Source organism: Pelodiscus sinensis, chromosome 32, assembly GCF_052426305.1.
Source record: "Pelodiscus sinensis isolate ZL-2025 chromosome 32, ASM5242630v1, whole genome shotgun sequence".
NCBI lineage: Eukaryota > Metazoa > Chordata > Testudines > Trionychidae > Pelodiscus > Pelodiscus sinensis.
In genome coordinates this window covers 6088096-6113909 of record NC_143083.1, presented here as the reverse complement: position 1 = coordinate 6113909, position 25814 = coordinate 6088096, and the positions used below count along the sequence as shown (strand labels likewise).

The 25814-nt window shown below is 46.1% G+C and overlaps 2 protein-coding genes and 1 long non-coding RNA gene across 4 annotated transcripts in view; 2 read left to right on the top strand and 1 right to left on the bottom strand.

Annotated features, from left to right (window-relative positions):
- HNRNPM (heterogeneous nuclear ribonucleoprotein M) overlaps positions 1-12604 on the top strand; it is a 50546-nt gene extending 37942 nt beyond the window's left edge. The window contains exons 11-16 of the mRNA XM_006125525.5: positions 321-365; positions 1326-1400; positions 2677-2775; positions 6921-7699; positions 8831-8882; positions 12168-12604. Coding sequence (XP_006125587.4) covers positions 321-365; positions 1326-1400; positions 2677-2775; positions 6921-7699; positions 8831-8882; positions 12168-12331 — 1214 coding nt within the window. The 3' untranslated portion in view covers positions 12332-12604. The remainder of the gene's footprint in view (positions 1-320; positions 366-1325; positions 1401-2676; positions 2776-6920; positions 7700-8830; positions 8883-12167) is intronic.
- LOC142819035 (uncharacterized) lies at positions 12534-20858 on the bottom strand. Its single transcript, XR_012896725.2, has 2 exons — positions 20561-20858; positions 12534-16803 (listed from the first exon to the last, which is right to left on the bottom strand). It is a non-coding gene; the product is annotated as an uncharacterized LOC142819035 (long non-coding RNA).
- TIMM44 (translocase of inner mitochondrial membrane 44) overlaps positions 20727-25814 on the top strand; it is a 40658-nt gene continuing 35570 nt past the window's right edge. The window contains exons 1-3 of one of the 2 annotated variants that reach the window (XM_075903139.2): positions 20727-20871; positions 24179-24286; positions 25034-25204. In XM_075903139.2, coding sequence (XP_075759254.1) covers positions 20848-20871; positions 24179-24286; positions 25034-25204 — 303 coding nt within the window. In that variant the 5' untranslated portion in view covers positions 20727-20847. Of the gene's footprint in view, positions 20872-21324; positions 21827-24178; positions 24287-25033; positions 25205-25814 lie in introns of those variants that run through there. The other variant, XM_075903140.2, reaches the window with a different exon arrangement.

The window sequence follows — 25814 nt, the reverse complement described above, 5'->3', positions numbered from 1 at the left end:
GAAGTTTCATTATAGTTCCTAACTGATTTGTCTTCCTACTAGATACCAGACATCAGTAACTGGTCATTTGACTTCCAATTTTCAGACAATTTAGAATTATGGATTCTAAATTAATACTTGATTGAACATATGCTACTGTTAAATATGCAACTTGTCAATTAGTGGTTCTAACAATTCTCCCCTAAAGAGCTCTTAATTATTAGATCCACTTCACTATCTTTCTCAGTATAAGCTCTTAAACAGTACCTTGAAGCTCAAACATCAGACTGGTATGCATGTATAATTCCATCTGTAAATAAAGCTTTCTTTTTTATTTTGAGGAATGGGAATGGAAGGCATGGGCTTTGGAATGAATAAAATGGGAGGTAAGCTGTAAGCCTATGTTTCGCTCACATTTTGAATACTGTGTGCAGATGTGGTTGCCTCATCTCAAAAAAAAATATTGGCATTGGAAAAAGAACAGAAAGGGCAACAAATTATTAGACTTTTGGAATGAATGCCATATGAGGAGAGAGTAATAAAATTGGGATTTTTTATTCTTAGAAAAGGAGACTAAGGGAGCATATGATAAAAGTCTATAAAATCATGACTGGTGTAGAGAAAGTACATAAAGAACAGTTATTTACTTGCTCCATACACAAGAACTAGGGGTCACCAAAAGAAATTAGTAGGTAGCATATTTGTGGCATCTGGCATTGTATACTGTCAGGATACTGGTCTAGATGGATCTTTGGTCTGACTCAGACTGGCTGTTCTAATGTACATGCAGCTTTGAAGAGCAAACAACTAAAATTTATATAGTCTGATATTTACCTGGAAATATCTTAAGTTAGGCAAAAATAATGTAAGATGAGCATTTGTTAACTTGGAAACTGTCACTGACTACTGAGTGGCTCTTGGTTTTTAAAACCATGATAAATTGCCATGAATTGTGCTAATGGATGTTGTGGCCCTGGAGGAGTGAGATCTTCAGATGGAATATAAACCAAAATTATGAATTGAGACTCTTAGATTGCTGCTGGATATGTATAAGAATTAGGGCATGGGCTTGTGGCCATACTCCATTTTGAGACTAAAATTCAACAGTTCACTAATGAGGAATTTCTTAATTAAGGGTAGATTTAATTTTGTAAACATTCACTTTTGCCTCCACAATGCACCATTTTGGGGTGGCATTTTACGTTTGACTGCTCTTCCTAGACTTTTCCTACTCATTTACACACTAGTAATACTGATAGAATAACACATGCTGATCCAGTGTGGTGGCTTATTTGAAATGTTCTTTAATGTTTATAGTATCTCTAAGGTAAAGGTATTTATTTCAGGGATGGAGGGTCCTTTTGGTGGCATGGACAATCTGGGTCGTTTTCCATCTGGAATGAATATGGGCAGAATGAGCGGTGAGGCACTAATTCTTACATTACAGATCCCCAGTGCAGTAAATGTTATGGAACTCATTGAATTAATGTTTGGAGTCCTATTGGAGCATAGTATGCTTTAAGGCTAGCTTCAAAAGAAAGAAACAACACAGATTTCCTTTACACATCATAAAGACCACCTGAAAGCTTTTTGCTTGTTTTTTGCTACAGGCTGTAACAGTCCTGTTGGTGTGTGTGGTGTTTTGCTTTTGTTTTTGTTTTCGGTCCTAGGAAAACCCATAGCAAGAGTTTTCAGTTCTTCTCTTGTAGGAATGAGAGCAATGCATCTTCAACAAAGATCTCATTTTCTACTTGTTAAACGTTTAAGCAAATATGAGCACAATCAATCTTTCTCTTGCAAATTCACATTTAAAAAACTGTTTTATATTCCATAAGAACAAACAAATCTAAACTCTGAAGAGTTTATTCCTGACCACTTTCTAACACTGGTATTTAAACCCTAACTGAGGAAATCTTGTTTAGCTCTTGGGAGGGCCTGGATGGAGTATTACAGTTGTACCCTATAAAATTTGGCTTCCTCATTATGAATAGGATGACTGTTGCTCTGCTATAGGACAGAGCAGAGCTTGAGTTAGTCCTAAGTAACCCATAGATACAGGTTCTCCATACACTTTGCCAAGAGCCACTAAGTAAAGAAATATGAGAATCTGAAATTTCAGAGAGAATAAAAAACACACACCTCCTACACACGTGAAGTACTGTAAATTAACATATATAACCCGCACTCGTTCAGGCAAAACCACAGGCTATGCATGTGTGTGTGGTGTGTTTAAAAAAAAAATTTTTTTTAGATAACCCGCAGACATGTATAACCCACAGGTTATATACGCTGCTTTAAGGTAATTGCACGTACCAGGATAAACTGCGGGGGGAACGTAGAGTGCAGCGCAGGCAGGCTGGCCGGCCTGCGGGAGGGGAGCCACACTCGCGCCCAGGCTTCATGCAGCTGCAGCCAGGCACAACCCATCCTCCTCTTGGCGGGGGGGACGGAGTGGTCAGCGCAGGCGAGTAAAAATAAACTGGTATACCCCTTGGACATGTATACCCCGTGGGAGGGTGGCTTGTAAAAAGTTTATAACCCGTGCGTGTTATATGCTAAATGACAGTAGGTCTGTAGCTGTGAAAAGCAGTACATAGCAAAGTCACTTTCATAGTTCACCTGCTAAAATATTACAAGAGACTCCTTCTTTTCAAGATGTCTAAGTTGTCCTGGAAATATACTAAATATTTTCTGCAGAGATGGATCGTGCAATGGGTGGAGGATTTGACAGAGACTTTGGAAGAAATGAGATGGGGATGACTCGTAGTTTTGGAGAAACCTTGGACAGGGGAATAGGTAAGCAAATAAAGGCTGCATTTGTGCTCTGTTATGAATCTGAATTGTGCATACAAGTAACGTTTGGAATAATCTCTTCTGTTGTGGTATAAGAATCGACTTACAACTTTGACTAAAATTTAGTATACTCCCTAAAATGTATTTAAAACCATGCCTTTTGAGAGCTTTAATGAGCTGTATGAATATTCCTAAACTGAATGATTCTTCAAGTGATTGAGTGTATTCCATACAGAATCAGGAATTTTTTTCCTTGGTGGTATCTGTTGGGTTGGCTCAAGTGCCGTATGCTGCTGCACACCGCTGTTATGGTATAAAGCACCACTGTAACTCCTTACCAGCCAAGTCAGCTCTTGTTACCTGTTCACTGCACTACTGTTGGGCTGTCAGCAGCTCCTTGCATTGTCACAAAAGGTATGACAACAGTAGCTGCTTTCCTGAAGAGGTTATGAGCCCAAGGTCACCAATAGCTGGATGACTGGCTAGTCTGGGCTCAGGCACTGTCCGCACTCTGGCTTTGCTGATACATTTAGAAAAAGCTCCTTTGCCTAGATCTGAGGATAGAGCTCATACGAGCAATGCTGGACTCTGCTGAGGCCAGACCTTTCCTTTCTGACATGAGGCTCCAAACGATTCAAATTCAGTGCTTGCCCACAACAGCTCAAAACTGTATGATAGGGCTACTCAACTTTGGAAGCCCCAGGGGCCACAGTGATACTCACGGCACATGCCTAGGGCCGCAACTTAAGTGTGGTTGCATATACTTGCAAATATATATACAAATAGCTTCTTTCATACTGATGGGCTTGGAGACAAAGATTGTCAAGACTATGCAACACGTAGGCCCCATTTAAGTTAGTTCTGCTTATATTAATAAAATGCAATATGTACCTGATTTCTACCCATATGACAGCACTTTTAATGATCAATGACAGTCCAGGAATTTAACTACTAAAACACATATCAACAGAAGATCATTATATTGACTCCTTTTTTGTTTTGGCTGTGGGCTGCATGTTGAGTAGCCTGTATGTGGCTCTGGGGCATGTAGCCTTGTGCATGAATTATAATCCTGTTCTCCAAAACACTTGCATACCCTCCCAGCTTGGGATCATCTGCAAACTTTACAAGGGTGCTCTCTCTACCAGTGTTCCCTCTAACATTTTCCATCTTTGGGTGAGTTGAAATTTATTGTGTGTAATACGAATATTGAGGTTGTGTGTGGATGTACAACACCATTACAAACACCTAGATATAAATATATATTTTAAACGATAGATATGGAAGAAAAATTAAAACAAGAGATAACTAACAAGGAGCAATGCTTAAGATGTTTATTTAAAAATCGGATAAAAAGAAAATTAAAACTACCCTTGGAGTACAGGTGGTATCTTTTCTAACAACTCAAGCTAATAAACACACCAAAATGGGGAATACTGAAAACAGATATATAAATCAACATGGCCATTAAGTAAAAGCATAAAAAACATGCACCAGATATCCACAACACTCCAAAAAAATTCTGTTAAAAGAATCCTTTTCTTTACCACAAGCCATTAACACCTATGTAAACTTCGTTTGAAATAGCAACAAGAAATCCTGTGGCACCTTATAGACTAACAGTTTTATTGGCGCATAAGCTTTTGTAGGCAAAGACCTACTTCGTCAGATGCATGGAATTTCCACTACATGCATCTGACGATATGGGTCTTTGCCCACAAAAGCTTATGCGCCAATAAATCTGTTAGTCTGAATCTGCAAGAACGAGAAGTCCTTAGCATCAACAACCAACTATTTACAGTTTCAAAAAGGTAAGGTAAACAAATGAAATCAACACTGCAGCACAATCAAGCAAATACTGGTATGTTAATTGATTGTCTACTCATCTTCGAAGTCCTCGAATTCGCTTTTGTTAGAATCTTCCTCAAACAGTCGAGCAATATCTTCTGGGGTATAGCCCTCGACATCTTCATCCAGGAATAATTGCCATGTCTGTTTTGTCCTTCTGAAGCCTTTTCTTGACAGATGGCATATGATGACACCGAAATGCATCCAAAACTATTAGAGACCGCTTTCTCATAAGTCCACCCGGCCGCTTCGCCCAAACCGTCTGTAGCCAATCAAGCATTAAAGCTTCATCAGTCCAGCCTTTAGGGTGAACATGCACTTGAATGATGTTTGGGAAGATTATGTTCCTTGGCATTCTTGCGCTTGAACACAATATAAGGAGGCAGCTTCATTCCGTCGGCCATGCAAGCATTACGGTAAACCTAGACTTTTCATGGCCTGTGGTAGCAATGGAAACGGTCTTGGCACCTTTCAGTTCAAGCATTTTGTCGTAGGGATTATCAAAGTTTAATGGTGTCTGATCTGTGTTACCAGTTAATGAAAGGTTTTAGCAGTGCTGCTTCTGTAGCTTTATGATAAACTTTTGGAACTGCAGTAACTTGGTGTCTAAGTCCATGGGTAGCTTCTGTGCGATTGTTGTTCTGCATTGGACCGATCGGTTCATGAATCGCCATAGCCTATCGCACCAGCCATACGAAGCTTTAAACCCAGCTGTTTTAACACACATTTTGGCAATGGTCAAAGCCTTCATTCTAACCTCCACAATGCTAACACCACCGCCTTGCTGTCTGTGCTCAGCAATCCACTCAGCCAGTTTGGCCTCCAACTCAGGATATGCAACGCTTTTACCTCACTCAGCCATCTTCATCCTAGGCAGCGCTTGCCCGTGCTCTTTCTACCATCTCCAAAGCCAAATGTTAGACTCTGCCATGTCATCAAATTCACGGCTGGCAGCTCTGTTGCCATGAGCCTCAGCATAGCTAACAACTTTCAGTTTTTCAGCGGTCGTGTAAGATTGCCAACAACTCATGGCATCCCAAAGAGAGCATGGAACGCCGCGCGCTATATACTTGTGCGCTCATGCGTGATTACCCGGCAATGCAAAAAGGCAAGACAAAATACAGCAAAGTCAGAGTGCGCGCTATAGATAAGAGTTCAGTTTATTCCGTGATTGTGACGTTTAAAAAGTAGGTGCGCATTATACTCAGTATTTATGGTAGATCATAAAGTTAAGGGCAGCTTTATTGTTCAATATGCTTGATCCCTTTGGGGAAAAAACATTATTTCAAGTGATGCACATCTTATATCTCATGTATGTGATGGATGTCTAAATGATTCAGGGAAAATCATTCCCTGGCATGTTGTGCAATCTGTATCCGTCATGCTTTAGGCCAGGAAAGACATTCCAGACCCTTTTTAGAGTTAGGGTGTTACTTTTACAAATAAACCTGACACTCTTCAGAACAGATATTCCAGGCATAACTTACAGATGACAACTAGAACTCTGTTGCAACCCTAATATACACTTGGCAGATGTACAGAAATTTAAAAAGTAAATTATCTATAAATTTGACTGAGATCCTGTATTCCAAATTGTATAGAAAGGCCCTCTGGTTATTGTATTGGGCAAAAGTTCTGTAGCTGATTTAGGAACGTTCTGAAATGGAGTACATGCAAATGAGACAAGTATATGAAAACTAAAGAAATAATGTAGATATATTTGTTTGTTTCTCTCCACATTAAAAAGTTAAATATACTGCCGGCTGATGCTTTGGCAGTGAATACATGCTCTGAGGATATTGCATGGAATGTGTTGATTTTGGCACCCAGGAAAATGTGTGAAAGTTTATCTCTTCTGGCTGGCAAGGGCAAAGTCTATTCCAGTCTTTTAGGAAGAAGGGTTTTGGAACTCCTTTCACTCCCCAGCAACTAGCTACTTCACTGCCCAATCCCAATATCTGCCAGTGCATGAGTGGACTAATATTTTGACAGCTGAAATGAGGCTTAAATAGTTGATGTGAACTGTGAACACAAATTCATTTGTTCTCTTGAATTTGCAAATGGCTTCAAACTCTGCATCTCTTTTGTTACCTTTTGAAAGCTTTGTGTAAAGGCTAGTCTTATTAATCTATAATAAAGTACCTAGGTTCTCAAGCACAAGTCTGCCTCAGCATCTGCAACTTCAGCTTTCAGAATACGTAGGATGTTAAACTGTACTGTTTCATACGTCAGAAAAATGCAAATGTATCCAACTTAATACCTGATTGCAAATAATGAGGTCTCAATGTATTGTGTTCTAGGTGGAAGTGCCAGCATTCCCGGAATTGAGAGGATGGCACCTGGCATTGATCGTCTGGGTGCAGGAATAGAAAGAATACCTTCTGGGATGGGGCATGGGATGGAGAGAGTCGGGTCTGAAATAGATAGAATGGGTCTTGTGTTAGATCGCATGGGTTCTAATGTAGAGCGAATGGCCCCGGGCATTGAGCGAATGGCCCCGGGCATTGAGCGAATGGCCCCTCTAGGCATAGACCATATGGCTTCCAGCATTGACAGAATGGGCCCCGCCATTGAGCGAATGGGTTCTGGAATAGGCTTTCCTATTGATAGGATGGGTGCTGCTATTGACCGTGTTAGTACGACTATGGACAGAATGGGGTCAGGAGTGGATCGCATGGGCTCTGGCATGGATAGGATGGGTCTAGGGATGGATCGCATGGTACCTGCTGGAATGGGAACCGGAATGGGTCAAGTTATAGATAGAATGCCAGCTGGACTAGATCGCATGGGGGCAACTGGTATGGAAAGAATAGGGTTAGATCGCATGGGTGCCACTAGTATGGAGAGAATGGGTTTGGATCGCATGGGGGCCGCTCCCATGGAAAGAATGGGGCCTACCATGGGGCAGGGAATAGGGGCAGGTATAGATCGGATGGGACTTGCAATGGGAAGCAGTTTTGAAAGAACGATGGACATGGATCGTGGAAACTTTGCAGGAAATTTTGCAGGCACTCTTGGAGGAGCTGGAGGACCTGCAGCTGGGGTGGCCAGAAAAGCCTGCCAGATATTTGTGAGAAATGTGAGTAACGCATTCATAATCTAGTTCAGTGGTCACCAGCCAGTAGATCGGGATCTACTGGTAGGTCTTGGAGCCTTTGACAGGCGATCCTGACAGGTTTGGCTGGGAGGCTATCAAGTGCCGGCACTTCATCTGTCCCTCTACACACTGCCATGTTGCTCCTGCTCTCTGCCTTGGAGCTGTCTCCCAGTCCCGAAGCATCTTGCTCGCTGTGCAGGTCACAGGAAGAAGCGGTGATGCTGATTTCAGGGTGCCCCTCTCTCCACCCTGTACCCCATCTCCACAGAGGTGGGGCAGGGATGGAGAGAGTTTGCTAGCGGCTTTTTGGAGTGGTAGAGGGCCAGAGTAGGGGTGAACCTGTCTTAGTCCCCTGCACCACCACCTAGAAGCCACCTGTGGTAAGTGGTGCCCAGCTGGAGCCTGCATTCCAAACCCCGGCCCCAGTCCCGAGTCCCTCCTGCACCCCAAACCACTGCCCTAGCCCTGAGTCCCTCTGCATTCAAACTCCTTCCCAGAGCCTGCACCCTGAACCCCCTCCTGCACAACTCCCTTCCCCAGGGTCAGCTGAGAACCCTTCCCACACTCCAAATCCTTTAGCCCAAGATCAGAGTCTGCATCCCTTCCCCCACGCCCTAAGCCGCTGCCCCCAGCCTGATAAAAGTGAGTGAGGATGGGGGAGGGAAGGAGGATGGAGTGAGCAGGGGCAGGGCCTTGGAGAAGGGGCAAGAGTTTGGGTTTGAGGTGGATCCTGAATTGCATTTAAATTCAACAAGTGATCTCCAGCTTAAAAAGGCTGGAGACCACTGATCTAGTTCAGTTGCATAGAACTCTACAGTTGGTGCTTAGAGGGATGAAGAAATACTAGTACTGAGTTCTTTGCTGCGCATTGTGATGGCTTCAGTTAGATTATCTTAAGTATTTGTGTGGTGTCCATCAAATGTACTAAAGACTCACGGGGGCCAGTTATTTAGGGTCTGAGTAGAAAAATCTTTAATACGAACTGGACACAACTCTGCACCTGTAAGTGCGGACTGTGCAAAGCTGTATGTTCATGTGTGTTACTTTGTTGCTAACTGCTGTTATGTTGAAAAACCATGGAACAGATTCTCAGTGCCTGCTTTCTTTCTCCAGCTTCCTTTTGATTTCACATGGAAAATGCTGAAGGACAAATTTAATGAGTGTGGTAAGTTACTTGATTCTGCTGAAGAACCTCTAAAACAACTTACTGTAACATCAAAAATTCTCTTCCTAAATCCTAACTCAGTGGTCCCCAACACAGTGCCCGCTGGGGCATTTATGTGTGCCCGCCTAGTGACCAGGGCCTGCCCGAGCCATTCTTGCGGCCACTGTGCCCGGCCGGCATCCCCAAAAGGCTGTGGACCACTGTCCTAACTTAGCTCCGTAGGTATGAACTGTTTTGGTTATTAGCAATAACTTCTATTCTGAATACATGATTGTTACGTAGTTATCAACTGTCAATTTTTATCCTCTGTATAATTCTGCCTTTTAGTGGCATACTTTCCACTAGAGATGTCCACTATCTGATAAGCAAATGCTAGTCAACTAGGTGTCGTTTCCCCTCCCTCCCCGCTGTCTCTATCACAGGCAGCACGGGGAGGGAGAGGAGAGTGTGCTTCAAAGTGGTAGTGCTACATGCAGCCCAGGGTCAGCTGGGGACTCCATGCGGCACTGCCGCTTTGAAATGCTGTGTGGAGCCTGAGTCCCCTCCTGGCTTGTGCTTCCCACGGCGCTTTTGCCTTTGAAATTTAGCAACAACAACCCTGGGGCTGATGCTTCGCTTCAAAGGCGGAGGCGCCCTAATCGAATAGTCTATCCAAATTGCGTTGACTATTCGATTAGCCAGTTAACTGAATTTTTACACCCCTACTCGCCACCAAAAGTAACATGCAATAATTATACATATTTCTTGCCACAGTGAAACAACCTTGGGTACTAGGATTGCCAGCTTAATTGCTCAAAACTCAGCACTCCTGCCCTGCTCCTTCTCTGAGTCATCCCCTCCCCGCATCACTCATCCACTCTGCCCTTGCTCACCTGGTTATTTTTATTGGGCTGCAGTGTTGGCAGGAGATGAAGGTTCTGGCTGGGGATGCAAGCTCCAGGGTTGACTCAAATTAAGGGTTCAGAGTGTGGGAGCGAATTCCTGGCTGGGGCAGAAGATTGGAGTGGGCCACAAATTTGAGGTGTAGAAAGATGTTCTAGGCTGCAAGGGGAGCTGAGGGGTTTCGAATGTGGGAAGGGACTGTAGGCTGAGGCAGGAGGTCAGGGTTTAAGAGGGGGTACAAGTTCTGGACTGGGACCAGAAATGAGGGGTTCAAAGTATAGGAGAGGGTTCAGGGTTGTGGCAGGGGTGCAGTGTGGGATGCAGACTTGGAGGGATTTTGGATGGTGATTCCAAGCTGGGGTGGAAGTTTGGGGGGGGACGGGACTGTTCAGGAGCAGCAATATGTCCCTCTCCTCTTAGGTGTAGGGTAAGTGCAGGTAATTCTGCACAGTGTGTACTATGCCCACACAGAGTTTGCCGCTTCCAGGACCTTCATGGAGCCTTCCAGGCCCACCAACTGGACTTACGAGGCCTGGTCAGCCAGGAAAACTGGATACCTGCCAATCCTATTGGCTTACTAGTAATCCCAACCTTATCTTAACTGTAGATAGTTTCATAGTTCAGACCATTCTAAGTCTTCCTGTAACTGAAAACTTTAGTGTAAATGTGCCCCAAATCTAGTCATACTAAAATAGACCATGTTCTGTAACATTGGGCCCTGAAGCCAGAATTCCAATATTGCAGGCCTCCTCTTCACTTTCAAACTCAAGTCCTGTATCTTACCTAGGGATGTTACAATTAATCAGCTAATCGAATAGTCGATGGAATTTCCACTGTGGATACGATTAGTCGATAAGGGCACTTCTGCTTTGAAATGTAGCAAGAACCCACCCGGCTGATACAATTCAAAGGCGGAAGTGCTGTGCGGCATTCCGCCTTTGAAATGTACAAAATCCCCAACAGGGACTCCTGTGCATTTCAAAGATTGAAACACTGCGGGGAGTCCCCTGCCGGCCCTGGGCTCCATACATTGTTTGCCTTGGAACGCTGCTGCTGTGCCCCCCACTCTCCCATGGAGCTGAGGGGGAACCAGCTTTAAAGCCAGCTCCCCACAGCACCCCCTTCCCCTCCTCTTGCTGCCTCTTTCTGATAGAGGTAGCAAGGTGGGGGGGAGCGACTGGTTGACTATCCAATAAGCTTTTGCTTATCAGATAGTCGATTAGTCGCTTACATCCCTAGTCTTACCAGGTTCTGCCAAGTTGTAGCCTTTGCTACAAAATAGAGGAGCATTTGTGGACTCTTCCTATTAACCCCTTAAAAAGGAGGGCAGGTCTTATCTGATGCTGAGAACTGAGTCAAGTGGCATCTTCCCTAAAAATGCTTGAATGAACAAACAGATTCCAGTCAAGTATCTTAAGTGAGGCAAATGTTTAATTTTGAAAAAGTCCTTTACATAAAAGTGGAGTCACTAACACATGAAATGTTCCTGCTGCATTTGACTCCAAAAGGTGTTCTACATGTGTACACCTTTTGTCACTAACTGGAATGCCCTATTGGAGACCTTCCAGGGCAGCTTGCAGCCCCAGAACCATGTGTGGCTCACGAGACATTGTTTACCATTGCCCACATGCTGGGTTACCAGGTTCTGTTGGTTTTCATCTTGTGGTTTTTTTAACTGGTGTTACAGAAGTGACCCTCTTAAATCAAAGGCTTGTGAAGGGAGGTGCGTGCTCGTTGCACCCAACATTGAGCCATGTGCTCCCTCTGTATCCAGTCACAGTGCTGTTGCAGTTCAGTCTGCACACACAGCAAATTCTAGGTACACAAGCGTTCATTAGCATAACTACCCTATCCTGGGAGAGTGTCTTGGTTACAACAATCTTGAGGCCCACTGAGATGGAGGGCCACTCTTGCTAGGGAAGTAAGCGACTAGTCAACCACCACGTAAGCATGGACTTATCAGGTAGTGGAGTCACTATTCAACCAGTTGCTTTCTCCCCCTCCATTGCTGCTGCTGTGGGGGTCAGGAAGGCCAAGGCGCAACGGAGATACTGCTCCAGCAGAGAGTCAAGCAGTCCCTGCTCACATTGGGCCCCAACTGCTGTGTGTCTGCCTTTGAAATGTAGCAAAAGCCCCACATGAGGCTCTTACTTCATTTAACAGGCACAGCTGGGAGAGCGAGCGCCCCACCCTCCTCAACTAATTCAGTAGTTGATGGAAATTTATCAACTACTCAATTAGCTGGTAAATCAAAATTTTAACATCCTTGTAGCCATTCACTAGTGTAGGTTTCCCCTCATTGTTTCAGTCTTTTAATCAAAATCATTTTGTGTAGGAACCTGGTTAGATACTGAGCCTTATACAGTGATTTCATTATACTAAACCCAAACCCTTTTTTTTCAGGCCATGTGTTGTACGCAGACATCAAGATGGAGAACGGGAAATCCAAAGGCTGTGGTGTCGTTAGATTTGAGTCCCCAGAAGTAGCTGAGAGAGCTTGCCGAATGATGAATGGGATACAGCTTCGTGGCAGGGAAATTGATGTACGAATTGATAGAAATGCTTAAATTAGTTGCCTTTAAACATGGATACCAGATCTTCTGAATTTGTATTTTTCTTGTTAACCATTTTAATTTGACTGGATGTAAAGACATTACAACAATTCACTTGCTTTCTGGAGTAATTTTAAGTACTTTTTTTAACAAATGGATTTCCATTTTACTGTTTTGCATTGAAATGGCAATGTGCACAATCTTTTTTGTAGTTGTGGCATCTTGTTGACATTACAGATGTATACGGTATGACTTTGATAATAAACGCCAGTTACGGAAAGCTTTCAATCCTTGATGCATCAATTACTGGCAGCAAATCTTATGCTTACAAAAGTCTTGGGTATAAAGAGAGCAAGTAATTCAGAAATCTAAAGTGTCTGTGCTCCTCTTAAATATTTCCAAGGTGCTTCCAGACATGGGGTATAACTTAAACCAGCTTTCAAAGCTATTTCAACAGTGACTCTCACTGCATGGTGGCCTTCACTATAAAATAGAGGAGCATCTATGAATCCTTTTACAACAATCCTGGTTCTGGCACAATAGAATCATAAAACACTAGAACTGGAAGGAACCTTGAGAGATCAAATACAGTCTCCTAGGATCAACCACCATCTAGACCATCCCTGATATAAAATACAGGACTATGTAGCACTTTAAAGACTAACAAGATGGTTTATTAGATGATGAGCTTTCGTGGGCCAGACCCACTTCCTCAGATCAAATAATGGAAGAAAATAGTCACAACCATATATACCAAAGGATACAATTTAAAAAAAAGAACACACATGAAAAGGACAAATCACATTACAGAACAGAAGGTTGATGTGGGGGGGGGGGGGCCCTATCTCTATCATCCCTGATATGTCTGCCTAACATGCTCTTCAATATCTCCAGTGATGGAGATGCCACAACCTCCCTAAGCAATTTATTCCACTGTTTAACCACCATGACAGGAAGTTTTTCCTAATTTCCAACCTAAAACTCCCTTGCTGCAATTTAAGCCTATGGCTTCTTGTCCTATCATCAGGCCAAGAAGAACAATTATTCTCCCTCCTCCTTGTTAACACCCTTTTAGATGCTTGAAAACCACTATCATGTCCCCTCTCAGTCTTCTCTTTTCTAAATTAAACCAGCCCAGTTCTTTCAGTCATCCGTCATAGATCACGTTCTCTAGACCTTCAATCATTTTTTTGCTCTTCTCTGGACCATCTCCAATTTCTGCACATTTTGAAATGTGGTGCCCAGAACTGGACACAATACTCCCAACTAAAGCCTTGTCAGTGCAGAGTGGGAAAATGACTTATCTAGTTTTGCTCACACTCGTGTTAATGCATTCCAGAATCATGTTTGCTTTTTTTTGCAATAGCGTCACACTGTTGACTCATATTTAGCTTGTGGTCCATTATGACTTCTAGATCCTTTTCTGCAGTACTCCTTCCTAGATTGTCACTTCCCATGCTGTATGTGACACTGTTCCTTCCTAAGTGGAGTATTTTGAATTTGTCCTTATTAAATTTCATCCTGTTAATCTCAGACCATTTCTCCAGTTTGTCCAGATCATTTTGAATTATGACCCTATCCTATAAAGCACTTGCAGCCCTGCTGGGCTTGGTATCATCTGCAAACTTAATAAGTGTACTCTCTGCGCCACATCTAAATCATTGAAGATATTGAACAGAACCGAACACAAGACCCCTGCGGAATCCCACTTGTTATGCCCTTCCAGCAGGATTGGGAGCCATTAATAACTACTCTCTGAGAACGGTTATCCACCCAGTTATGCACCCACCTTATAGTAGCCCCATCTAGGTTGTATTTCCCTAGCTTATTGATAAGGTCATGTGAGACCGTATCAAATGCTTTATTAAAGTCTCAGTATACCACATCCACCGTTTCTCTCTTATCCAGCAGACTCCTTATCCTATCAAAGAAAACTATCAGATTGGTTTGACATGATTTGTTCTTTACAAATCCATGCTGGCTGTTACCTGTCTCATTATCTTCCAGGTGTTTGCAAATGAATTCCTTAATTACTTGCTCCATTATCTTCCCTAGAACAGAAGTCAAACTGACTGGTCTGTAGTTTCCTGGGTTATTTCCCTTTTTATAGGTGGGCCCTTTTCCAGTCTTCTGGAATCTCTCCCGACTTCCATGATTTTTCAAAGCTTATAGCTAAAGGCTCAGATACCACCTCTATCAGCTCCTGAGGTGTTCTAGGATGCACTTCATCGGACCCTGGTGACATGAAGACATGTAACTTTTTTAAGTAATTTTTAACTTGTTCTTTTCTCTTTGTACGTTAAAACTTTTTCCTGTGGGACAAGAGTGAAGTCATCACCTCACTCTGCAACCTGCCTGCCTCTTCCTCCCCCACCCCCCAGTTCAAGCCCGACCTCACTGCTTCCCCTTGCCACTTAGCATTGCTATTTTAATCCAAGTCCCTACTCCCCTTCCTTCACCCCCACCACTCAGGGCTTTCAACAAGAAAAATGGCACAGTAGCCAGCAGACCCCACATCGCAGCCAGAACAGCCCAGGGATGGTGGGAGTACGGTGCTCAAGGTAGGCGCTAGGAGTAAGGCTCCCAGCCAGGCTTAGGTGCCAGCAGCAGGCTCTTGAGGAACCACAGTGTGATGCCCGGAGTCCGGCTGCCCCCATGGAGACACCCACCCTCCCTGGTGGCTGCATTTACTGCAGCTGCTTGAGGAACCCTGAGCTGCCCCACCAACCTTCTGGTCCTTCCCTTTCACTCCTGGTGGGCGGACAGGCAGCCCTGGGCTCTGTGGGCAGGGCTGGGGCAGTGAGCAGCACAAGGGAGAGGATGGGACAGCAGCCCCACATGTTGCTGCTTTCCCCACCTCAGCAGGTTGCAGTGCCCTGGAGTGCTGTGTGCACATAGCACTACCTGTGCCTCACTGCACCCCATGTGGGATGGGCAGGCATCCCCACGCCCCTCTGGCCATCGGAGTTTGAGCTGGGGGTGGGGAAAGGATAGGGAAGGAGGGAGAAGGGTCCCAGACTGGCATGGCCACAGTCCAGCCCTCCCCTGCAGCCAGGGGGAGAGCCAGGGTTGCCTACCCTCCGAGTGGTGGGTTGGCAAGCGCAGGGGGCACCCCCCCTAGTTTTGTTAACTTTTAAACCTCCGTTTTCACTGGCATCTCATCACCATCAATCTTCTTGACATAAACCAAAACAGAGTCGTCGTTAAGCACCTCTGCCATTTCCAAGTTTCCCGTTGTTTCTCCCGCTTCACTGAGCAAAGGGCCTACCCTGCCCTTGGGCTTCCTCTTACTTCTAATATATTTGCAGAATGTTGTCTTGTTACCTTTTATGTTTCTAGCTGGATTGAGCTAGTTTTGTGCCTTTGCCTTCCTAATCTTGCCCCTGTGTAGTTGTTTGCTTATATTCATCCTTTGTAACTATCTAGTTTCCACTTTTATACAACTCCTTTTTGATTTTTAGATCATGTAAGATCTCCTGGTTAAGCCAAAGTGGTCTCTCGCCCTACTTTCTATTGTTCCTATGCAGTGGAATAGTTTGCTTTTGGGCCCTTAATGTTCCTTTGGAAAATCGACCACTCCTTTTTGCTGTTTTTCCTCTTAGTCTTGCTTCCCATGTAGCTCTCTGCCTTCCTGAAATCCATCCTCTGTTTTGCTGTTCTCCCTTCTACCATTCCTTAGAGTCATGAATTCTATGATTTCATGGTCACTTCCACCCAAGCTGTCTTCCACTTTCAAATTCGGAACCAGTTCCTCCCTATTTGTTAAATAAACTGAAATCTAGAACAGCTTCTCCCCCCCGCCCCCCCAGCAGCTTTTTCAGCCTTCTAAAATAAAGTTCTGCAATGCAGTCCAAGAACTTATTGGATAACCTGTGTTCTGCTGTGTTAGTTTCCCAACAGATGTCTGGATAATTGAATTCCCCCATCACCACCGAATCCTGCGCTTTGGAGGATTTTGTTTTAAAAAAGCCTCATGCACCTTTTCCGCCTGGGTAGGTGGTCTGTAGTAGACCCCTTTTTAGCATGACATCACCCTTGGTTTTTTATCTCTTTTGACCTAATCCAGAGACTCTTAATATGTCTGTCTACCTCCACCTCCACCTCAGTCAAAGTGTAAACATTTTTAAATTCAGCCTTTTGGCTAAGATTGTGAGGCAACACCTCCTCCCTTTTTTCCCTGCCTATCCTTCCTGAGCAAGCTGTACCCTTCTAGACCAATATTCCAATTGTATGTATTCTCCCACCAAGTGTCTGTGATACCAACATAAACATAGTTGTGTTTTATTTATTAGTACTTCAAGTTCTTCCTGCTTCTTTCCCATTTCCCAGTAGAATCAATATCTGAATGTCTTTGGAGAATGGTTGGTTCAACCTCAGTGGATTTCACCCTGTTAGGCTTTGGCTAAACCAATGTTTCTCAACCAGTGGTACGAGTACACTCAGGGCTATTCGAGAGAAGTCAGGGAGTGAGGAGGTACGTCAACATGCTGTAATTTGAAGAAAAACAAAATTCAGTTTTTACAGTATTTTATTTTTGTACTATTTACACCCAAAAATTTCATCACCTGCTCAGCTACAATTAAGTTGTTTAAACATATATTGCAATGGTAGAAAAAAATTGTCTGAAAAGTGTAGGTACTGGGGGTACTTTATTTAAAAAAAAAAAAAGTTGAGAAACACTGGATTAGGCCATAAAGTTGTGTTGTCAAAACCTGCCTTGGGAGACTTGTTGGAAAAAACACTTTCACACAATGTCTGCCCCCAGGAAGGATGTTTCTCCTCCCTTTATTGTGGGATCCAGTGTAGACGGTTTGTCCTGTTGACAGAGCCAGTTTCCACAGATATCCCACAATCCCTACAGATCAATAGCTCTGCTCAGTTTTGTTCTCTGATGCCCTGCAGGCATACCCCCCCCCCCCCCCCAGGCCCCTTTGAAAGCTCTAGGAAGTGTTGCTTTGGAGAACAAAGAACAAATCATTGGAGTGCTTCTGTTCTGCCCTGCACTAGGAACACAGAGGCAGCCAGACTGCTGCAGGGCGAGGGACAGGCACTCTGCTGCTTTGATATTCCTTAGCATAGATCACAGAGTTACTCATGATGCCACTTCAGGCAGTTGAAGAGGCTGTAGGAAAACTGAGGGTGAATTCCAAGATGTACAGGGGTCAGTTCTGCCTTCCCACAATACGGCACTGTGGGATACAGACCCACAATGCATTGCTCACCCTGTTGATGGTGTTGTACCTCGGTGTTCTGTACCTCGGTACCTTTGGTGGTCTGAACTGTCATGTCTGCATCATCTGGTCTGGATTGTCCTGGCACGCTCCTGACAGGACCTCTACTCCCTTGGTGGTGGTAAACTTTCGGCTGAGTGCGTAACAATCGGTACTCCCTTTATCTAGAGTGTTAGACCCTGTGCACTTGGGTCAACACAGGAGATCTCCCCGGAAACGACAGATGCAGGCAAGGTTTGAAATCAATCTAGTAGGTTTATTGGTGAATGCGAAGTTCTACCAGTTGGTGGTAGAGATCAGTCCAATGTTACACCACTGGGCACTATGGCCCGCGTTGACAAGGTACCAACACTGGGCAGGCCTATTGCCATATCAGATATTAACAGCAGTTAGTCAGTTAAGCTACTGTGCATTCTGTAAGTTTAGGCAATGACACCTGCCGTTCAGGTGCCTAGTACACCCCCCCCCCCTTCCCCAGGTTGGCTGGAGAGCACCCTCTGTGGTGTCCTTTTATAGACAGGTACAAACAACTTACATCACTTCTTTACATACCAGGTTGCCACCCTCTGTTGCCTAGTTATCACCCCTCACCTTATGGAAGGGGGGCTTACTTACTATCCTTCATGCTGTCAATCTTGACCTGGTCCTGAACGTAGGTCGGTATGTGCATTAGTTTTTGGGGAGTCTTTGTTCCAAGACACTTCTTATTAAGATGTTCCCAGTGTGGACATGATAGAGGGAGCAAGTGTGAACCTCCTCTGACGATTTGTTTTGTTGACATAAGTTTTGTCCACAACTCGGTAGTGTAGACATACCCTGAGTTTCATGCTGGAAACAGGAACCCAAGTGGAAATAACCATCATTTAAAGAAATGTCTTATACCAGGGTGATCTGTTCCAGAACTGCATTGTAGGGAACATGGTTCCTTGCCATTTCCTAAGTTTGCTTAAGAGTTCAGACCCTGTTGCAGAAAGCTATTATCCCAACTCTCCCCAGAGCAGAAAGGAAACCATTGCTTATTTCTTTCTAAGATATTAACTAAGTACTGAGAATGACAGTAGCACAGCTAAAGCTAGGAAGTACTTCTACATTTAGGTGCCAGACCTAGATTTACACACCAGCAGCTGCCTAAATTTAGCATCTAAATTCCTGCCTTTGCGCACTGCTGCTTTACTTGGTGCCCAAGTGCCTGTCTCATGCATAATTGCCAATGTCATCCACACATGGGGGAAAGAGGCAAAGGAATGCATATCTTCCCGATAGTACCCAATTAGAGGCGCACACAGAGCATGCCTCCTGGTTCAGCCCATGCTCAAAATTTAGCTGGAGGTATAGTGTTGCCTCCTGTAACTCAGTTCAGTAGTCAGAGCTCTCGCCTGGTAAGCGGGAGACATGGGGTCTAGTTCCCTGTTCCAGTGACCACACTTCTACAATGTGGAACAGCTTCAACTGGGAGACACCATCAAAGTCCCATAGCCTAGTGGTTAGGGCACTCAGAGTTAGATTTGAGCAGGGCTCTTGCCTCTCCCTGTTAGAGGGGAAAACTCACCCAGGATGTAGTGACCCAAATTCAATTGGCATAAGTTTGAGAGGTAGGCACTACCTCCAGCACAAACTCCTTAGATACCCAACCCACCTGACTCCAGGGCTGTGTTCTCTTGGCCTCTAACAGAGGTGTAATAGTGATTTTTAGGCCTTACAGTGCCCAAGGTGGAAGTCAGCTCTAGAGCAGTGGTGACCAACCTACCACTTGCAAGCCGCATGCGGCTCCCGAAGAAAAAAATTGCAACTCCTGACGGAACTGGGACGGAACCTGGAACTGCTCAGGTCAGCCACTCTTATGGCTGGGCCACTCTGAGCCACATGCTTGCTCAAAGCCCGCGCCATTCTGCTCATGGCCCCCAGCACATGTGCAGGCCAGGTTGCACTCAGCATCCCAGCCTACATGTGCTAGCAGTTGGCCACTGAGCGCAGGTAGCAGCTCTGGCTCCAGGACCTGGTCATAAGGTTTGAGGAGGAAGGGGGGATTGGGTGGGGGGGGGGGGGGGAAGGGAAGGATGTACATGGCGGTAGCAGCAGCTCAGGCTCTGGGACCCAGGCATAAGGTTGGGGGAGAGAGGGATTAGGTGAGAGTGGGGAGGTGCCTGGTTCTGGGGGAGGGGAGGATTGGGTTGGGGGGCGTGCCTGGGTCTGAGGAAGGGGGATGGGGTTAAGAGGTGGGGCAGGAGGCCTGGGTCTGAGGGAGGGGAGGGGATGGGGATTGGGTTAAAGCGGGGGGAGGGGAGGGAGTAGGAATCCCAGCTCCAACTTCTCAGGAAGCACGTGGCTGTTGTAGGGAGCAGAGGAAGAGCATGCACACACCCCCCCCACCAGCACAGTTGGGGCCACATTAGTGAGGCCTGGGTTTTTTTGCATCTCACTTGTGTGACCCCCAACTGCCTCTTCTGTGGGTCAAAACAAGTTCCCCACCCCTCTAATAAATAAAGAATGCTGAAACATGTTGTTTGACATTTTATGTAAAAATGAAGCCGGTCCAAGCCCCCATCTGGCCGCAGCATCATAACACTCCTGCACCCCCCCCCCCCCGCTGAGTATCATACACTGGAACCCCCTGTCCTAAGCCTCTCACATCCTCAAACTCCTGCACCCCCCATCCCCAGTCTTCTGCCACAGCGCTCCTGCACCATCCACACCCTGCAGATCTGTGTCCTGAGCCCCTCACGCACCCGGCTCAAACTCCCGCACTTGCAGCCACAAGCCTGCAGCTTACTCAGCACCCCAGCCCCCCCGCCCCCCCCCCCACCCCCCCCCCCGACCCCAACCCTCCCCACCCCAGCCCCCCGCCCCCCCCCGACCCCCCCAACCCTCCCCACCCCAGCGCCCCCCCCGACCCCAACCCTCCCCACCCCAGCGCCCCCCCCGACCCCAACCCTCCCCACCCCAGCCCCCCCGCCCCCCCCTCCAACTCCCGCGCTCTCCAGCCTGGACCCCCCCGGGACGTGCCGGCACCTACTTTTCCCCGGCGCGGCTGTTTTTCCTTTGCTCAACAATGCCCCCCCCCCGGGCGTGGCTCTCCCCAGACAGCCCGACAGCCGGGCAGCTGCCCGGACACCGACACGCGGCTGCTGCATTCGGCCCCTGCGGTCTTGAGCCGGGAGCCGGGGCCTGCGGAACGCACCGCCACAGGACGCGCCCAGGCTCCGCCCCCCGCCCTCGCGTGCAGCTCCAGGCGCTGCCGCGGCGCGAGCGCGTGACGCCATCGCGGGGCGCCGCGGGCAGGTCACACGCTGCGCTCCCAAGATGGCGGCGGCCTGGGGTTGCCGGGTGAGCGGGGGGGGGCTGTCTCGCTCCGGCCGCTTTCCTGCCTCGGGCCAGGCCGGGGAGGCGGCGGCGCCGGGAGCGGCTGTAACGCGCCAAGCCGGGGGCCGTTACCGCCCGGGATCCCCCCACCCGCGCTGCCCGCCCCGGCCCCCCCCCGTCCGCCGGCCGCTCCTCCCCCCGCGCTGCCCGCCTCGGCCCCCCCCCGTCCGCCGGCCCCTCCTCCCCCCGCGCTGCCCGCCCCGGCCCCCCCCCCCCGTCCGCCGGCCCCTCCTCCCCCCGCGCTGCCCGGCCCCCCCCCCCCCCCCCCTCCTCCCCCCGCGCTGCCCGCCTCGGCCCCCCCCCCCGTCCGCCGGCCCCTCCTCCCCCCGCGCTGCCCGCTCCGGCCCCCCCATCGCGGCGCCTGCCTCCCTGAGCCCCCGCGGGCAGAACAGCCCGTTTCCCAGCGCGAGGCGGGTCTCACGAGTGGTATTTGCAGGCGCTGCCTCCCCTGCTCGGCCGGACACAGATGCCGAGTGTCTGGGTCACGTTGCCCGGGAGAGCTTGAAATCGCATCGAGGAGACTCGTGGCCTTGGGTGACCTCAGGCACTACGGGGTGGTTGGGCTTTTGGGCTTTTCAGTTGACCCCCGTGGATCATCTGGTGCCGTAGGCAGCCTGTCTCCGGGTTTGTCTCTACTTGAAATGCCCCCGTGGCACGGCTGTATCTCTGGATATACCCTCCCTTTGCCAGCTGGAGGGGTTTTCTGTTGGTTTAAGTCATCCACCTCCTTCAGGGGCAGTAACGAGGCCTAGTGAAGAATGCTTCTGTCAGCCTAGTGCTGTCTACTACAGATGTACAATCCGGGTTAATCAGCGAATTGGTTAAGCTCCTCTGGGTGCAGGGCTGCTGCTCCTGGCCTCTCGGTACATGAGCAGCTGCCCCTGCAGGCTGCTCCTGGGTACCAGATGAGCATCACCTGGTAAGGGTGGTGATTATTGGTTAACTGTATCAGAGGGGTAGCCGTGTTAGTCTGAATCTGCAAAAGCGACGAGGAGTCCTGTGGCACCTTATCATCTTCAGTTAGTCTATAAGGTGCCACAGGACTCCTCGTTGCTATTGGTTAACTGGTTACTGTTCACATCCCTGCTGTCTACATTGATTAGGTTGTCTTAACTACTCTGCTCAGGGATATGGATTATTTACACCCCTGCAACATATATCATAGGACTTAATTTTCTAGTGTTGAGCAAGTCTTAGACAGATTCCAGTACTATCTGCATCACAGGAAAGTTCAAACAGCTGCAGGATAGGTACCCATCCAGAGAGAGTTGTGTTTTTTCTTCAAGCATTTAGTGAGTGGTTGTTCCCTGAAGAATGAAGTTTTATATCTCCTATTTCATGTAACTGTGAATGTTTTCATTATCTGTATAAACCCTTTTAAAACCCTGGTGAGTTTTTTCAGTGATATCGTGTGGCAGTGAGTTAGGCAGAGGGCATGGGAAAATATTTCATTTTATTAGGTTTAAATTTATTATTAGTTTCTGTATCACGAAACTAATAGCTGTAGCTGTCGTCTTGAACTGGTATAGAAAAGGTAAATAGCAGGGGGAAATGATGTCTCATTGTAAATATGGAAACTAATTGTCAGTCACCCAGTTACAAGGGTCTATATCAGATATTTTTGGGAAGTTATGGAGTCACCCTTCCTCAGGAATAAATCTTGCCTTCAGCTAGTGGTATTTGGAAGGAGGCTCCTTTTGGAAGTTTCTCTTAGGACAATGAAAATATAGACAAGGTATACAGTATGTCCAGTATCAACCCTTCGACTATCTAAAAGGGTGTTACAAGGAGGAGGGGAGGAAATTGTTCTCCTTGGACTCTAGTGATAGGACAAGAAGCAGTGGACTTAAATTGCAGCAAGGGAGGTTTAGTTTGGACATCAGGAAAAACTTCCCAACTGTCAGGTTGGTTACACATTGGAATAAATTGCCCAGGGAAGTTGTGTATCCAAACTGCTCCAGTGATGGAGATGTCACATCTGTGAGGGATGAGCTAGATTAGGACTAGTCAACACACTTGGTCCGTCCCCCATGGCCCTGTAAACAGGCTGCTGTGAGGAAGGCACCTTTTGCCCCCTCCTTCTCTACAGTTGGCTGCTCTGGCCCATTAGCTGGCTGCTGTCACTTCTGGTGCCACATCAGCCCTTGATGGGCAAAAGGTGTAATTGCAATGTGACCCCTTTGGTGGTTTCCTTTCACCTCCCTGTGAGAATCAGTTATTCTGTGGTGGCACAGTGGCACTCAGGAGTAGGGGGTGTAGGATTGAAGCTGCAAGCCGTGATGAGATGTCCCACTGCATTTCAGCCAAGACAGTTTTTCTTTAAAAAATTATTTTCAGCCCTTTGAATTGCAAAGAAATACTCCAAATGTAATGTTGAAGCCTTTTAAATCTGCTCTTGAAAGGGAATCCTCTGAACTGTCATTCATGCTAAAATTCGACACTCTTACGCATGGGTCTCAACAAAGACCCCAGTTATCTTACCCATTACAAAGATGACTTCCCCAATTATCACCTCTAATACCATTAGCTCACAGACATTTACCTTCCCCCCTCTCCCCCCGCATCCCCCTTCTGTTCTGAAATTTGATTTGTCTTTTTCATATGTGTTCTTTTTTTTAAATTGTATCCTTTGGTATATATGGTTGTGACTATTTTCTTCCACTATTTGATCTGAGGAAATGGGTCTGGCCCACGAAAGCGCGTCATCTAATAAACCATCTTGTTAGTCTTTAAAGTGCTACGTAGTCCTGTATTTTGTTCCAAATGTAACTGCATTTGCAAGTAGAAACAGTTATTCTCAGGTGTGATCTTCCCCGTTTATGCCTTTTGGATATTCACTCTGAAGATTGCAGTTGGCACATTGAATTGCACCATGAGCTTTGAACTGCAAATTGTATCTAGCTACTCTGGAAAGGAGATGGCCCTGGGTAAGAGCAATATCAGGTCCACCTCCCCAAAATAAGGACAAATGGGCCCACCTGTTTTGGGATGTAGCATGCAGTGTGACCTTCCTGTACTAGTGAGTGTAAGGGATGCAGCAATGCTTTGTTAATTCGTAAAAGTGTTGTGATGTACTGTTGGTTTGTTCTGTGGAGCCAAACTCTGGTGAAGGAGCATTTCCAGTGTAACTCCTTGCTTCTGCTCCCCAAAGCTTAGCCAGTAAAGTTCTTTACTTGCCTTATTCCACTGGCTCTCTGAGCACTGAGTGTAGCTCCTGCAGGTTTAATTATTTCTTTATTCGGTGGTAACAAAATTTTGTTTCCATTTGCAGAAATGCCTTGTAAGTGGCACGAGGCTTATATCTGGAAGATACCCGGCTCCAGTACTCCCTGGTGGCATTGTGTATAGAATGGGCAGGCCTGTTTTAGAGCTACATCAGGTATGTTAATGGGCAGGGCTTTATGCGTGCATTAAACTGAAAGTGTGTTTCAGTCATGCTCCGAGTACTGTCTCCTAAGAATTGATATGCTTCTGACAAGTAGCCACTCTAGGATATAGACTTCCAAGTGGCTTTCAAAGATGTAACAACTTTTTGTTTTTCCCTCCATATGGGTGATTGCCAGCAGTGAGTCCAGATGAGAAAATCCAGCAGTTTGTGCAGTCACCAAAAGCAGAAATCCTCAACAGCAGAAATTGGCTGGTTATTAAAATTGATAACTTATTAAAAGCTGTCAGCATAGTCAAAGTAGGGATGTGAATGGGTAACTGGTTACCCGGTACCTGAGATCAGCTCCCTGCCCATGGCCATCTCTGTCAGCCCATGGGGGGCCAGAAGAGGCTGGAACGGCCCTCCGCCCGCCTTCCCTTTAATCAATTAATCGGTTAAACACTACACTTAACTGGTTAACCAATTAAATGGGATTTTACATCTCTAAATTAGAGCAGTGTGGCTGTTTTGCTTTTAGGGCTGGTTTTTTTTCCCCTTTGCTGTACATTTCTTTTGCACTTTGTAGTGTTGTGTATGAATTCTGATTGCTATTCTGAAGGCAGAAGGCTCCTTTGCTAAGGTATTTTGGACATCCTTAAGATGCCTTTTGCATGGCAGGCATGAATATAGCTCCACCTGGTTATGATACTTAATGTCTCTTTCGATTGTACAGAGACTAGTAATTTATTTTCTTTTTAGTCTAGATATTATTCTTCTGGAGGCAGAAAAGGCTTTATATCAGGGTTTGTGGACAACATCAAACAGGAATTAGCAAAAAATAAAGAGATGAAAGAAAGTATTAAAAAATTCCGGGATGAAGCTAAAAAGCTAGAAGAATCTGATGCTCTCCAGGAAGCAAGGAGAAAATATGTAAGTCTTCCCCATAAATTCTATCATTGTCTAACACTTTCATTGGCCAGTCTACTGCAGTTGAGTCCATCCTACCAAAGAGATTAAAAGTGTCAGGTTCTCTGTGTTCAGGGAAGGTCTGGGCTGACTAATGGAAACAGCAGTAGATGCAGTGAGCTGGTGTACAGAGTTAAATATTTCTGCAGTTTATGGTGGAATTTTTTCCACCAAACATTGTAATAGAACTCACAAACAATAAGCAGGTTTAAAAAGTCATGAATCTGTAGACATGGAGATAAAATTAAGCTTGGCTTTCATTGCATTGATTGGATATCACATTCTTAATGGGTTATAAAACAGTTTACTCGAGAGAAAATGCTTTCATTGCACCAACTGATGTCTGTTACCACAGCATAGAATCACAGAACACTAGAACTGGAAGGTCGAGAGGGTATCAAGTCCAGTCCCCTTCCTTCACAGCTGGACCAAGTGACATCAGATCACCTCTGACAGGTGTCTGTCTAACCTGCTCATAAATATCTCCAATGATGGAGATTCTGTAACCTCCCGACTGCACATTCTATGAGCGACCAGTTCAATAAAGGAAGCAGAGAAAGGTGAAAGTGGAAAT